This window comes from Delphinus delphis, chromosome 8 (assembly GCF_949987515.2).
Source record: "Delphinus delphis chromosome 8, mDelDel1.2, whole genome shotgun sequence".
Lineage (NCBI taxonomy): Eukaryota > Metazoa > Chordata > Mammalia > Artiodactyla > Delphinidae > Delphinus > Delphinus delphis.
Window position 1 is genome coordinate 31,553,079 of NC_082690.1, and position 14,686 is coordinate 31,567,764.

The window sequence follows — 14,686 nt, forward strand, 5'->3', positions numbered from 1 at the left end:
GTCCTGTCTGAGCTAAGAACAGACGCCCTCCTGCGACCTACACACAGAGGCGGGGCCAAATCCAAAGCTGAGCTCCGGGAGCTGTGAGAACAAAGAAGAGAAAGGGAAATCTCTCCCAGCAGCCTCAGAAGCAGCGAATTAAAGCTCCACAATCAACTTGATGTACCCTGCATCTGTGGAATACATGAATAGACAATGAATCATCCCAAATTAGGACGTGGACTTTGAGAGCAAGATTTATTTTTTCCCCTTTTCCTCTTTTTGTGAGTGTGTACGTGTATGCTTCTGTGTGAGATTTTGTCTGTATAGCTTTGATTCAACCATTTGTCCTAGGGTCCTATCCGTCCGTTTTTTTTTTCTTTAAAAAAATTTTTTTTCTTAATAATTATTTTTTATTCTAATAACTTTATTTTATTTTACCTTACTTTATTTTATTTTATCTTCTTTATTTCTTTCGTTCCTTCCTTCCCTCCCGCCTTCCTTCCTCCCTCCCTCCCTCCTTTCTTTCTTTCCTTTCTTTCGTTCTTTCTTTCTTTCTTTCTACTTTTTCTCCCTTTTATTCTGAGCCATGTGGATGAAAGGCTCTTGGTGCTACAGCCAGGAGCCAGTGCTGTTCCTCTGAGGTGGGAAAGCCAACTTCAGGACACTGGTCCACAAGAGACCTCCCAGCTCCACATAATATGAAACAGCGAAAATCTCCCAGAGATCTCCATCTCAACACCAGCACCCAGCTTCACTCAACGACCAGCAGGCTACAGTGCTGGACACCCTATGCCAAACAACTAGCAAGACAGGAACACAACCACACCCATTAGCAGAGAGGCTGCCTAAAATCATAAGTCCACAGACACCCCAAAACACACCAACAGACGTGGACTTTCCCACCAGAAAGACAAGATCCAGCCTCATCCACCAGAACACAGGCACTAGTCCCCTCCACCAGGAAGACTACACAACCCAGTGTGAACCAACTTTAGCCACTGGGGACAGACACCAAAAACAACGGGAACCACAAACCTGCAGGCTGCAAAAAGGAGACCCCAAACACAGTAAGATAAGCAAAATGAGAAGACAGAAAAACACACAGCAGATGAAGGAACAAGATAAAAACCCACCAGACCTAACAAATGAGGAGGAAATTGGCAGTCTACCTGAAAAAGTAGTTCAGAATAAAGATAGTAAAGATGATCCAGAATCCTGGAAATAGAATAGACAAAATGCAAGAAACATTTAACAAGGACCTAGAAGAACTAGAGATGAAACAAGCAACGATGAACAACACAATAAATGAAATTAAAAATACTCTAGATGGGATCAATAGCAGAATAACTGATGCAGAAGAACGGATAAGTGACCTGGAAGATAAAATAGTGGAAATAACTACTGCAGAGCAGAATAAAGAAAAAAGAATGAAAAGAACTAAGGACAGTCTCAGAGACTTCTGGGACAACATTAAACGCACCAACATTCGAATTACAGGGGTTCCAGAAGAAGAAGAGAAAAAGAAAGGGACTGAGAAAATATTTGAAGAGATTATAGTTGAAAACTTCCCTAATATGGGAAAGAAAATAGTTAATCAAGTCCAGGAAGCAGAGAGTCCCATACAGGGTAAATCCAAGGAGAAACACGCCAAGACACATATTAATCAAACTGTCAAAAATTAAATACAAAGAAAACATATTAAAAGCAGCAAGGGAAAAACAACAAATAACACACAAGGGAATCCCCATAAGGTTAACAGCTGATTTTTCAGCAGAAACTCTGCAAGCCAGAAGGGACTGGCAGGACATATTTAAAGTGATGAAGGAGAAAAACCTGCAACCAAGATTACTCTACCCAGCAAGGATCTCATTCAGATTTGATGGAAAAATTAAAACCTTACAGACAAGCAAAAGCTGAGAGAGTTCCGCACCACCAAACCAGCTTTACAACAAATGCTAAAGGAACTTCTCTAGGCAAGAAACACAAGAGAAGGAAAAGACCTACAATAACGAACCCAAAACAATTAAGAAAATGGGAATAGGAACATACATATCGATAATTACTTTAACGTAAATGGACTAAATGCTCCCACCAAAAGATTGGCTGAAGGGAAACAAAAACAAGACCCACATATATGCTGTCTACAAGACACCCACTTCAGACCTAGAGACACATACAGACTGCAAGTGCGGGGATGGAAAAACATATTCCATGCAAATGGAAACCAAAAGAAAGCTGGAGTAGTAATTCTCATATCAAACAAAATAGACTTGAAAATAAAGACCATTAGAAGAGACAAAGAAGGACACTACATAATGATCAAGGGATCGATCCAAGAAGAAGATATAACAATTGTAAATATTTATGCACCCAACATAGGAGCACCTCAATACATAAGGCAAATACTAACAGCCATAAAAGGGGAAATCGACAGTAACACATTCATAGTAGGGGACTTTAACACCCCACTTTCACCAATGGACAGATCATCCAAAATGAAAATAAATAAGGAAACACAAGCTTTAAATGATACATTAAACAAGATGGACTTAATTGATATTTATAGAACATTCCATCCAAAAACAACAGAATACACATTTTTCTCAAGTGCTCATGGAACATTCTCCAGGATAGACCATATCTTGGGACACAACTCAAGCCTTGGTAAATTTAAGAAAATTGAAATTGTATCAAGTATCGTTTCCGACCACAACGCTATGAGACCAGATATTAATTACAGGAAAAGATCTGTAAAAAATACAAACACATTGAGGCTAAACAATACACTACTTAATAACGAAGTGATCACTGAAGAAATCAAAGAGGAAATAAAAAGATACCTAGAAACAAATGACAATGGAGACATGACGACCCAAAACCTATGGGATACAGCAAAAGCAGTTCTAAAAGGGAAGTTTACAGCAATACAACCCTACCTTAAGAAACAGGAAACATCTCAAATAAATAACCTAACCTTGCACGTAAAGCAATTAGAGAAAGAAGAACAAAAAAAAACCCAAAGTTAGCAGAAGGAAAGAAATCATAAAGATCAGATCAGAAATAAATGAAAAAGAAATGAAGGAAACAACAGCAAAGATCAATAAAACTAAAAGTTGGTTCTTTGAGAAGATAAACAAAACAGATAAACCATTAGCCAGACTCATCAAGAAAAAAAGGGAGAAGACTCAAATCAATAGAATTTGAAATGAAAAAGGAGAAGTTTCAACTGACACTGCAGAAATACAAAACATCATGAGAGATTACTACAAGCAACTCTACGCCAATAAAGTGGACAACCTGGAAGAAATGGACAAATTCTTAGAAATGCACAACCTGCCAAGAGTGACTCAGGAAGAAATAGAAAATATGAACAGACCAATCACAAGCACTGAAATTGAAACTGTGATTAAAAATCTTCCAACAAACAAAAGCCTAGGACCAGACGGCTTCACAGGCGAATTCTATCAAACATTTAGAGAAGAGCTAACACCTATCCGTCTCAAACTCTTCCAAAATACAGCAGAGAGAGGAACACTCCCAAACTCATTCTATGAGGCCACCATCACCCTGATACAAAAACCAGACAAGGATGTCACAAAGAGAGAAAATTACAGGTCAATATCACTGATGAACATAGATGCAAAAATCCTCAACAAAATACTAGCAAACAGAATCCAACAGCCCATTAAAAGGATCATACACCATGACCAAGTGGGGTTTATTCCAGGAATGTAAGGATTCTTCAATATTCTCAAATCAATCAACGTGATACACCATATTAACAAATTGAAGGAGAAAAACCATATGTTCATCTCAACAGATGCAGAGAAAGCTTTTGACAAAATTCAACACCCATTTATGATAAAAACCCTGCAGAAAGTAGGCATAGAGGGAACTTTCCTCAACATAATAAAGGCCATATATGACAAGCCCACAGCCAACATCATCGTCAATGGTGAAAAACTGAAAGCATTTCCACTAAGATCAGGAACAAGACAAGGTTGCCCACTCTCACCACTCTTACTGAACATAGTTTTGAAAGTTTTAGCCACAGCAATCAGTGAAAAAAAGGAAATGAATCCAAACCGGAAAATAAGAAGTAAAGTTGTCACTGTTTGCAGATGACATGATACTATACATAGAGAATCCTAAACATGCTACCAGAAAAGTACTAGAGCTAATCAATGAATTTGGTAAAGTAGCAGGATACAAAATTAATGCACAGAAATCTCTGGCATTCCTATACACTAATGATGAAAAATCTGAAAGTGAAATCAAGAAAACACTCCCATTTACCATTGCAACAAAAAGAATAAAATATCTAGGAATAAACCTACCTACGGAGACAAAAGACCTGTATGCAGAAAATTATAAAACACTGATGAAAGAAATTAAAGATGATACAAATAGATGGAGAGATATACCATGTTCTTGGATTAGAAGTATCAACATTGTGAAAATGACTCTACTACCCAAAGCAATCTACAGATTCAATGCAATCCCTATCAAATTACCAATGGTATTTTTCACAGAACTAGAACAAAAAATTTCACAATTTGTATGGAAACACAAAAGACCCCGAATAGCCAAAGCAATCTTGAGAACGAAACACGGGGCTGGAGGAATCAGGCTCCCTGACTTCAGACTATACTACAAAGCTACAGTAATCAAGACAGTATGTACTGGCACAGAAACAGAAAGATAGATCAATGGAACAGGATTGAAAGCACAGAGATAAACCCATGCACATATGGTCACCTTATCTTTGATAAAGGAGGCAGGAATGTACAGTGGAGAAAGGACAGCCTCTTCAATAAGTGGTGCTGGGAAAACTGGACAGGTACATGTAAAAGTTTGAGATTAGATCACTCCCTAACACCATACACAAAAATAAGCTCAAAATGGATTAAAGACCTAAATGTAAGGCCAGAAACTATCAAACTCTTAGAGGAAAACATAGGCAGAACACTCTATGACATAAATCACAGCAATATCCTTTTTGACCCATCTCCTAGAGAAATGGAAATAAAAACAAAAATAAACAAATGGGACCGAATGAAACTTCAAAGCTTTTGCACAGCAAAGGAAACCATAAACAAGACCAAAAGACAACCCTCAGAATGGAGAAAATATTTGCAAATGAAGCAACTGACAAAGGATTAATCTCCAAAATTTACAAGCAGCTCATGCAGCTCAATAACAAAAAAACAAACAACCCAATTCAAAAATGGGCTGAAGACCTAAATAGACATTTCTCCAAAGAAGATATACAGACTGCCAACAAACATGAAAGAATGCTCAACATCATTAATCATTAGAGAAATGCAAATCAAAACTACAATGAGATATCATCTCACACCAGTCAGAATGGCCATCATCAAAAAATCTAGAAAGAATAAATGCTGGAGAGGGTGTGGAGAAAAGGGAACACTCTTGCACTGCTGGTGGGAATGTGTATTGGTACAGCCACTATGGAGAACAGTATGGAGGTTCCTTAAAAAACTACAAATAGAACTACCATATGACCCAGCAATCCCACTACTGGGCATATACCCTGAGAAAACCATAATTCAAGAAGAGTCATGTACCAAAATGTTCATTGTAGCTCTATTTACAATAGCCTGGAGGTGGAAACAACTTAAGTGTCCATCATCGGATGAATGGATAAAGAAGATGTGGCACATATATACAATGGAATATTACTCAGCCATAAAAAGAAACGAAATTGAGCTATTTGTAAAGAGGTGGATGGACCTAAAGTCTGTCATACAGAGCGAAGTAAGTCAGAAAAAGAAAGACAAATACCGTATGCTAACACATATATATGGAATTTTAGAAAAAAGAAAATGTCATGAAGAATCTAGGGGTAAGACAGGAATAAAGACACAGACCTACTAGAGAATGGACTTGAGGATATGGGGAGGGGGAAGGGTAAGCTGTGACAAAATGAGAGAGTGGCATGGACATATATACACTACCAAACGTAAAATAGGTAGCTAGTGGGAAGCAGCTGCATAGCACAGGCAGATCATCTCTGTGCTTTGTGACCACCTAGAGGGGTGGGATAGGGAGGGTGGGAGGGAGGGAGACGCAAGAGGGAAGAGATATGGGAGCATATGTATAACTGATTCACTTTGTTGTAAAGCAGAAACTAACACACCATTGTAAAGCAATTATACTCTAATAAAGATGTAAGAAAAGAAAAATGGTTTTAAACAGGTAAATGATTTGATGGCAGTGTGCTTCAGGTAGACCAAGGAAATGAACACAAACAAAGACCAGTCCATCAGCTCAGTAATTTTCTAAGAATATGCCCCTAGAAGGCAGACAGAGGCCCTTAATTAGAAAGCCCTTTAAGATCTAGTAACATAAAAGAAGAATAAAAGAGAAAATAATATTCTATTTTTCTAAATGACTTTAGAATGAAAAGCAGTAACAGTAATTCCTCAAATCAATAAAAGTCCCATATAGGGGATTACAAAGTAAATTTTGTAATGCAGTCATTTAGCAAACCGTAACTTCACAAGACTTAATTGTGCTATTCTAGTAGCCTAACAAAATCAAAAGCAGAAAGCAAAGCCCTTAAAATACTCTAATGTAATGAACTCAGAATAGCCATGTTTTCAAAAATATCATTTCTTACTTGTTTCAGAATAATTGCTTGCTTGCAGAATTTCTGTGCAATGTTTGCAACTTGCTGTATTTTTGCAGGAATAACAAAGCCAAGTGCAGAAAGCTGACGAACTTCTCTCTGAAGAATCACCAACCGATCTGAATAATGCACTTTTAATGATCCATCATTAGGATCCAACTCCATAATGTGACTATTAGCCTCAATACTACAATACAAAATAAATAACTTTTTAAATTTCATGTTCTCACTCTTTTGACGAAAAACATAATTTTATACTTACAGAGAAGTTGTAAAAACTATTAACTGAAAGTAAAAATAAGATTTTAATTATAGTTTTCAAATTATATTTTTTTCACACAGTATTTCACAATTCAGACCTTGATAGCAAACTACAATATCCAAAATATACCATCATATCGATATTTCAACCAAGCAGCTTTTGAAGTCAGAAAAATCAATCTCTTAACCTTCAGCTAAGACTCAAAATAGACATCAAATCCATCATAAAGAGAAAAGGCTTTTATTCATTTTCTAAAAGGTATCTTAGATTTTTAGTCAGCCTACTTGGTTCTTTAATACTCCCATTAAAGGATCAATAATAAATAACATCAAAATACTAGGAGTAGAGATATTCAAATGTTTCATTCGTCTACTCTTCCTTTCACTATGTAAAGACTGTCTTTTCTTTGTGTTTCTTCTAAAAGCCACAATAGCAAATTTTACATTGGGGCACTCAAGTCTCCATGGACTGTGAAAATGCTGTGGGAAATTAAAAGCATTATGTTTTCATGACCCTTCTTTCAAGATCATGTATATTATATAATGCTTTCTTTCAAATCACTTTCACAATTAGGAGAACTTGCAGGTTTTAGAAAGTAAGTTACTGAAAAGCAAAGAACAAATCTATTCAGCCTACTTAATAATGCATAAAACAAAGCATAATAAAAAGCAGATACTTTAAAATGTCTTAAAATAATAATTTAGCCCAAACTGTCCTATAAGAACATAAAGCCTATCAGAAAATTGTAACAGTGACACTTTTTGCCTTTATTTGAAACCAATATTCACAATTAGTTTCTACATACCAGCATATCCTGAAATGTGTTCCAAAACACTCTTGATTCTATGCAACAATGATGGGTTTTACCCCAAAAAAAGTGAGAGTCAGAAGTTTCATCACCAAATGAGAAAAAAATAGGTTGAATAAAGTTAAACAGCTTTTTTGACTGCAGATCTCAGTCCTTTCGGTACTCTGTCTTACACAGTGGATCTCCACCAGAGCCATAGTGATAAACGTGCCAATTCTCCAAAATTAATTGACTATAGAACTCTTTACTTTTTTGCGGGGGGGGGGGGGGGGCGGGGGGGCGGTGGATCATCTCTAGTATTTTAGGTTCAGGGTAGAAAGGGAAAGAGTTAAATGACATAAAGTTATAATCATTACGCCTTATCACCTTTGGTTCTTTCATTCTTCTTCCAAAACCAAAATGCAAGATAAAAGAAAAAAAATTATTCATTCAGTTTAGGAAGCTACCACTTTTGGCCTAATTATTCATTGCAGCAGTATAGGGAAAACAAACAGAATTTCATATTATGGCCAAAGTTACTTTTAAAAAGTAACAAGTTTCTAAAAACTAAAACATGGCAAGTTTCTAAAACTACAGACAATAATATAATGGGGAAGGTTGACCTGAACAAATAAACAATGGTTTTTCTAGGCCATTCATTTTAAATACCCATTGGAATAATTAGGTTAACCTATTAAATTACATTCAATATAGCTTAATAAATATTTACCAAATCCTTATTATGTTGGACAACATGAAGAAATATTCTTCATCTCAAGGAGCTTAAAAATAACAAAATTTTAGTTTACAATATGTACGGGGGGTATATAATATTAATGTAAAAAGGTAGGAAAACATACATATACCAGTAACAAAAAAACATGGGAGCATGAAAGCCTAATTCCAAAATAAGAATCTGCAGTTCTGGGGAATAGATATGAGAAGCCAAAGGAAGGCAGTCAAAGTTTCCAACCTTAATGACTTAAAAGTTGATCATCAAAACCTAAACTGGCTTCCCTGGTGGCACAGTGGTTGAGAGTCCACCTGCCAATGCAGAAGCCACAACAGTGAGAGGCCTGCATACCGCAAAAACAAAAACCTAAACAAGGGCTTCCCAGGTGGCGCAGTGGTTGAGAGTCCACCTGCCGATGCAGGGGACGTCGGTTCGTGCCCCAGTCCGGGAGGATCCCACATGCCGTGGGGCAGCTGGGCCCATGGGCCATGGCCGCTGAGCCTGCGCGTCCGGGGCCTGTGCTCCGCAGTGGGAGAGGCCACAACGGTGAAAGGCCCGCGTACCTCAAAAAAAAAAAAAAAAAACCTAAACAAAAAAAAAAATTCTAAAAGCATCAGCAAGTTTGGAGAAAGGAGAGAGGAGTAGAGATGATTAATTACACCTTGTCATTTGGATTAATAACACAAGAAAAAAGATTCTTGTGTAGATTTCACTGTTTAGTATACTTATACTTACCACAAACCGGATTTGGAATCAGACAAGCCAGATTGAATATCCCTGGACCAATCATCAAATTGTTCTTGTTCATATAGTTTAAACTGGTCTAAGAGATCTTCAGCACTTCGATGGAAAGATCGAAATCCTGACAAGTCAGATAAAAGAGCCTCTGCAATCTTGATAGTATCATCTGCCTTAAAAAGCCAAATTACAAGAATATTTATTATTTAAATTCTAACAAAATTAGCATAAAATCAGCTCTCTTCTCTGTTCTGTGATTCAGAAATTATTTTCCCATTCATCTGTAAACAGTAAAATAGAAGATTTGCCAGTGAATTTAAGAATATCAACCCCTGCTTTACTTCTGAATTATACAACCTCAGAATAGCAAAACACAGAAGATAACACATACAAGGCATAATTTGAAGGGTACAATAAGGGAAATTCAGGTGAAACTCCAAGAATTCAGCAATACTCCTAAATATGTTATGCAATAATTTGAGCCCTTTATTAAATGCTGTGGTTAACAGCTCAAACAATAATTAGGCCAATTTGGATGCCAATTAAAGAGAAATGCCTTTCCTCCACAAGTATACGAAGAAGATTGTCGCAACTTGGAAAGCTGACTAACAAAGTTAGGCAGAATATTACAGAAAAAAATCAAAATATAAACTTGAATAAATAGAACTCTCAAACATGCTAGCCTTTATAACACTCTATATTTGCTTGCTCTTAATCATACATTAAAACCAATTAATATTTATTACATGAGTCAAATGCAAGATAGTGTACCACATACTAATTAGTAAGCACATAAGATTCTTAGATCAACTTTGATAATATTAAAATAATAGTCCTTTAATTCTATAAATTGCTGCCACAACCTTAGGCAATACCATAATTACCTTTCACCATTCTGTTAACTTCCTTTCAACGTAGGATGATGTATTTACATAAACATACTTGCAGATAGACTTTGTACATACCAAAATTCTACAGATACACTTCAAAGAATTAAAAAATCCTTTGAAATTTATATATTTTTCACTTTTTCAGAGTTCTACATTTTCACATGAAAATTAGATGAAAATGCAAGGAAAACAGAGAATGTCTTCTTAATGTTTTCACTACAGTTCTAGAGTGTCTTCTACATTAATTTAGCACATTTTACAATTAGTATTCTTCAACATTTATTAAAACTAATACCTTCATTTCCAACTGACGAACCCAAACTATATTATTGACAACTTCTGAAAGGTTTTTGCCAGAAAGTGGTCCAGATGCATCACCAGGAATTCCACGGCATCGGTTTTCAAAATCTAATCGAAAGTCTATAAAATTTAAATCAAATAAATGATTACACACATTCAGCAAAGATTTCCTAAATGCCTTCCATGTACCAAACACTATGTCAAATATTGTGAATAGAAAAATAGTAACAGTTGGTCCTTTACCCTTAGGGACCTCACCACACATCAAGTGAGAGAAAGAAAATAACCAGTTAATTCAAGAAACCTGTCATTTATTACAGAAATAGTAAATTAACCTTCAACATACAGATGTCATAAAATATAATATCTTAAACCTAAGTGGTATAAAACAAAGGAAAAAGCAATCTACAAAAATATTTTTTCAAGCAAACACTATAATCTCTGATACACTTTTACCTTTAACTGAGTCCATAAGTCTCGCCAATAAAGTTTCTCTTTCTAGCATCAATTCTTTGCTTATGGTTGGACGCTTCACCAACTCTTTATATTTCAGAAATGCTTGAAGAAGCTAATATGAAACAAATAAGTATATGTTCATCCCAAGTGAATCGACTAGGTAAAAACATGAGTATCTCCTCAAATAGCTTAAGGGAAATATTAGAAGTTAAATATTTCAATATTTTACCTGCTGTGGACTATCCTGAATTTCTGAAATATAATTTTTTAATTTTCCTGCTATTTTTTGTTCCACAGGCGCAATAATTTTTTCATATTGAGACACTGCAGCTTTCCATAAAGGCTAAACAAATTAACAACATTGTTAGACTTTAATATTTTTAAAATCGGCCTTTAAAAAGAACAACACAAACAGGAAATTATATAGACAAACACATATAATCAACCTCAGTATATGGATTATATTGCACAGGATTCAGGCCAGTAAAAGGTTCAAATACTCGAGCCAAGCATATGATTTTCTCATCACTGGCAGGTGAAAAATAGAGAAGTTTCTCACGAATTGTTCTAAGAGCCAAGACCTAAAACATAAAATATTAAAACAACAAATTTATTTAAATCAATACATCAGCACAAATAGTCTAAAATCTAAAGATATTGGGCAAGAATTTCTTTAACCTAGATTCTCTGAAATGAACAACAAATCTGAACTGTAATCTTGGTAATTACTACTCATCAATAATCAAAGTGATACTCAAAGACATACTGTATCATCACACTATTATCAATCAGTGTGCTCAAATCTAGTTAACATATATAAAATCTAAGTATTTTTAAACTATGTTTAAAGCTCATTTAGGTAAAGTTTTAGAGTTTCTCCTTACTATAGTAAAAATTTCTGATTTCCATTATTCTGCCTTAAATTGCACTTCTAATAATGAAACAATGTTAACAACTCCATTATGTATAATCTATTAACAGCTGGAAAACAATTTATTTCATTTTGTATTTAAAATTTCTACCAACCATCAAAAGGTAATCAAAAAGGCTAAGTAAAAATGCTATAATCTTCCATTTGAGTTGAAAATATCAGAACAAACTTATGATTTATTTTTCTCTTGATAAAAACAAAAGTACCAATTTAACAATGCTGTCTACTGAGACAGCCTAAAAGCATTGATAATTAAATAACATTTACCACTTCCTCAACCAGATTGTTGTTGCTAAATACCATTTTCCACTGATAAGGACAAGGACCTTTGGAGAAATGACTAATTCCAGGTATGAAACAGAAAATGTAGATGGGCCAGTACATTTTGAGGGGCCAGAATGTAAGGAAGTTATCAAAGAAATACTGGATGCATGTCAAAAATGACACAGAGCCAGTGTAAAGGGGTACTCACTGTCCAACGATGGGACAATTTGAATATAGTAATAATAACTATGATAAAAACTACATTGGGTTGAAACTCATAAAATATAAAAAATCATAGGTTCATAATGATACTATTAAAAAAGCATTTCATTGATTGCCTATGGAACTTACTGATACTAACTTATTGTTCATTGTACTAAAATGATAAATAAAAACTAATTGTCTATACTACCATTCCTATACAAACTATGTTTCAGGGTCGCTAAAAAACTGATGAAGACAAGTTCTTCCAACATCACTTAATAAATGCAGAAAGAACAACAGAATTAGAAAATCATCATTTTCCAACTCCTCATGATAAATCATTCAGAAAAAGCTGATGAAGACGTTATAACAGATGGATCAGGCTAATCATACATGAACCCACAGATCAAACTTAACTCATGAAAGTGGGAAAACCAGACATTACCTGCCTCCTCTAATGTATAAGAACTATATAGTACTGCCTGTGAAGCAACCTGGTTCAAGTAAACCAACATTTAGTAACTAAAAAAATTTCTGAGACAATCAGGAAACTTGAATATTGATTAGATACATAATGATATTAAGAAATTATTGTCATTTTGTTGGGGGTGATATTGGTATTATGATTGTGTTTTAAGAGTAAAAGTATAAGATTTCTTGGATTGGCTTTAAAAATACTCCAGCAAAAAAACGGAAAGCAGGGGAGACAAAGATGGAACAGGAACTGAACATTGTCAGTGGCTGCTGAAACTGAGTGATGGATACACTGACATCCACTATACTATGTTACTTTTGTGTATGTTTGAAATTTCTCATAATGAAAAGGTTTAAAAACACAACAACAGGAATTCCCTGTTGGTCCAGTGGTTTCACTGCCTGGGCCTAGGTTCAGTCCCTAGTCTGGGAACTAAGATACCCCAAACTGGACAGCATGGCCAAAAAAAAAAAAAAAAAAAATACAACAACAAAAAATCCCCAAGAAAAATGGTTCCCTTAAGCCCAAAGGGAAAAAGTCACTCTGCAATCTTCACATATTCTCATTTTGCCTGCCCCTTCAAGCTAAACATCTAAGTTCTATACTGAAACTCATAACTTATATAAATTAAACAGCTGTTTCAAATATTTCCACTGAGTACTCCCTGAAAAGCTGTCTCCGCTTGTAAAAATTTCAATAGCCAAGAGAAAGTCTGAGAGCTTCCATACCTAGACAAGTGGGTTGACTGTCTTTTTACAACAAAGAAGAACAAAATAAAAGTTCACAACTTACAAACTGAATAGCCACAAACCAAAAAAAAAGAAAGGAAGTGGAAACCAGCACTTAGTACCCACTGGGCACCTGGTACTGTACCACACAACTTCATAAGTCATCTCATATGAACTTTACCTCTTATTCTCTCCCAAAAGTTTAAACAAGTTCTATCAGATGTGTAGGTCTTATTAATTATAAAACACATTCTCAAACAAGTGAGGACCTACTTCACACTTAAAACAAAGATCCAAATAATCAAATATACCTCTTCAAGGCGTTTGCCAAGTTTGTCAAGTGTTTCAGGAAAATATTTTTCATTTTTCCACAGATGAGGTACATAGCGCTGCCACACCTGACCTGTTAGATGACTACAGGCAATAACCCACTGTTCACAAATTGAAATCCCAGCTTTCATATTTTCCTTCACAAGATAATAAGGATCTTCCCATAGGTTCAAAGTTCCCAACTTTTTCTGAACAAATCTTCCAAAGGAGCCACCTAATAACACGTAAAACAAACTTTTTAATGAACATATCTTTTTACCAAATAATTATGAAACATATGCTTTTTACAAAATTAAAATAATACACAAATTAGCAAAACAAGGATCTATGAAATACCACATCCACATCTTTAGACAGGCACTGTTAATAACAAATATTTTTTAAAAACACACATACACACACATATTTGTATTTCTGCATCTTTCAACATATCACACATTTCTTTGAAGTATAGAAATATATACACATTTTTTTTAAAGGCTGCAGAGCCCACAGTATGGACATAGCATTACATAACCAATTCTCAATTGCTATTTGTTCCTAGTCTCATTTTACAAACAATGCTGTAATAAATATCCTTTTACATACACATTTATGTACTTGTCTAACATTTTCTTAGGATAACAATGAGAAAGGTATATTCTGGGTCAAAAAGTATACGTATTTTTAATGTCAACAGATAACCCAATGTATATTAAACTTTCCAGTTCATTACAAAGTAAAGTCTAAATTAATACAGATAGGGACGAAAAATCTATGTTAATTTAGTTATATTATAGTCAAAGAATCTGACACTATGATTTAAATTAACCAACTATGTACAAATATCTACTTAAATAATCCTATATGATTTGCTCTAAGAGTTACTTTAAGCAACAATTACTGTATTCAGGAACATTTTAGGAAAAAACAGAAAACAAAATAAGTCAGGCTTCCAAAATTGCAAAAGTTTAT

General features: G+C 35.0%; 1 protein-coding gene across 1 annotated transcript in view; it reads right to left on the bottom strand.

Annotated features, from left to right (window-relative positions):
* DYNC2H1 (dynein cytoplasmic 2 heavy chain 1) overlaps nucleotides 1–14,686 on the bottom strand; it is a 366,248-nt gene that overhangs the window by 337,194 nt on the left and 14,368 nt on the right. Inside the window, exons 6-12 of the mRNA XM_060018033.1 lie at nucleotides 13,714–13,946; nucleotides 11,247–11,381; nucleotides 11,030–11,143; nucleotides 10,801–10,912; nucleotides 10,340–10,464; nucleotides 9,152–9,327; nucleotides 6,626–6,821 (exon numbers count right to left, since the gene is read on the bottom strand). Of these exons, the coding sequence (XP_059874016.1) occupies nucleotides 6,626–6,821; nucleotides 9,152–9,327; nucleotides 10,340–10,464; nucleotides 10,801–10,912; nucleotides 11,030–11,143; nucleotides 11,247–11,381; nucleotides 13,714–13,946 (1,091 nt within the window). The remainder of the gene's footprint in view (nucleotides 1–6,625; nucleotides 6,822–9,151; nucleotides 9,328–10,339; nucleotides 10,465–10,800; nucleotides 10,913–11,029; nucleotides 11,144–11,246; nucleotides 11,382–13,713; nucleotides 13,947–14,686) is intronic.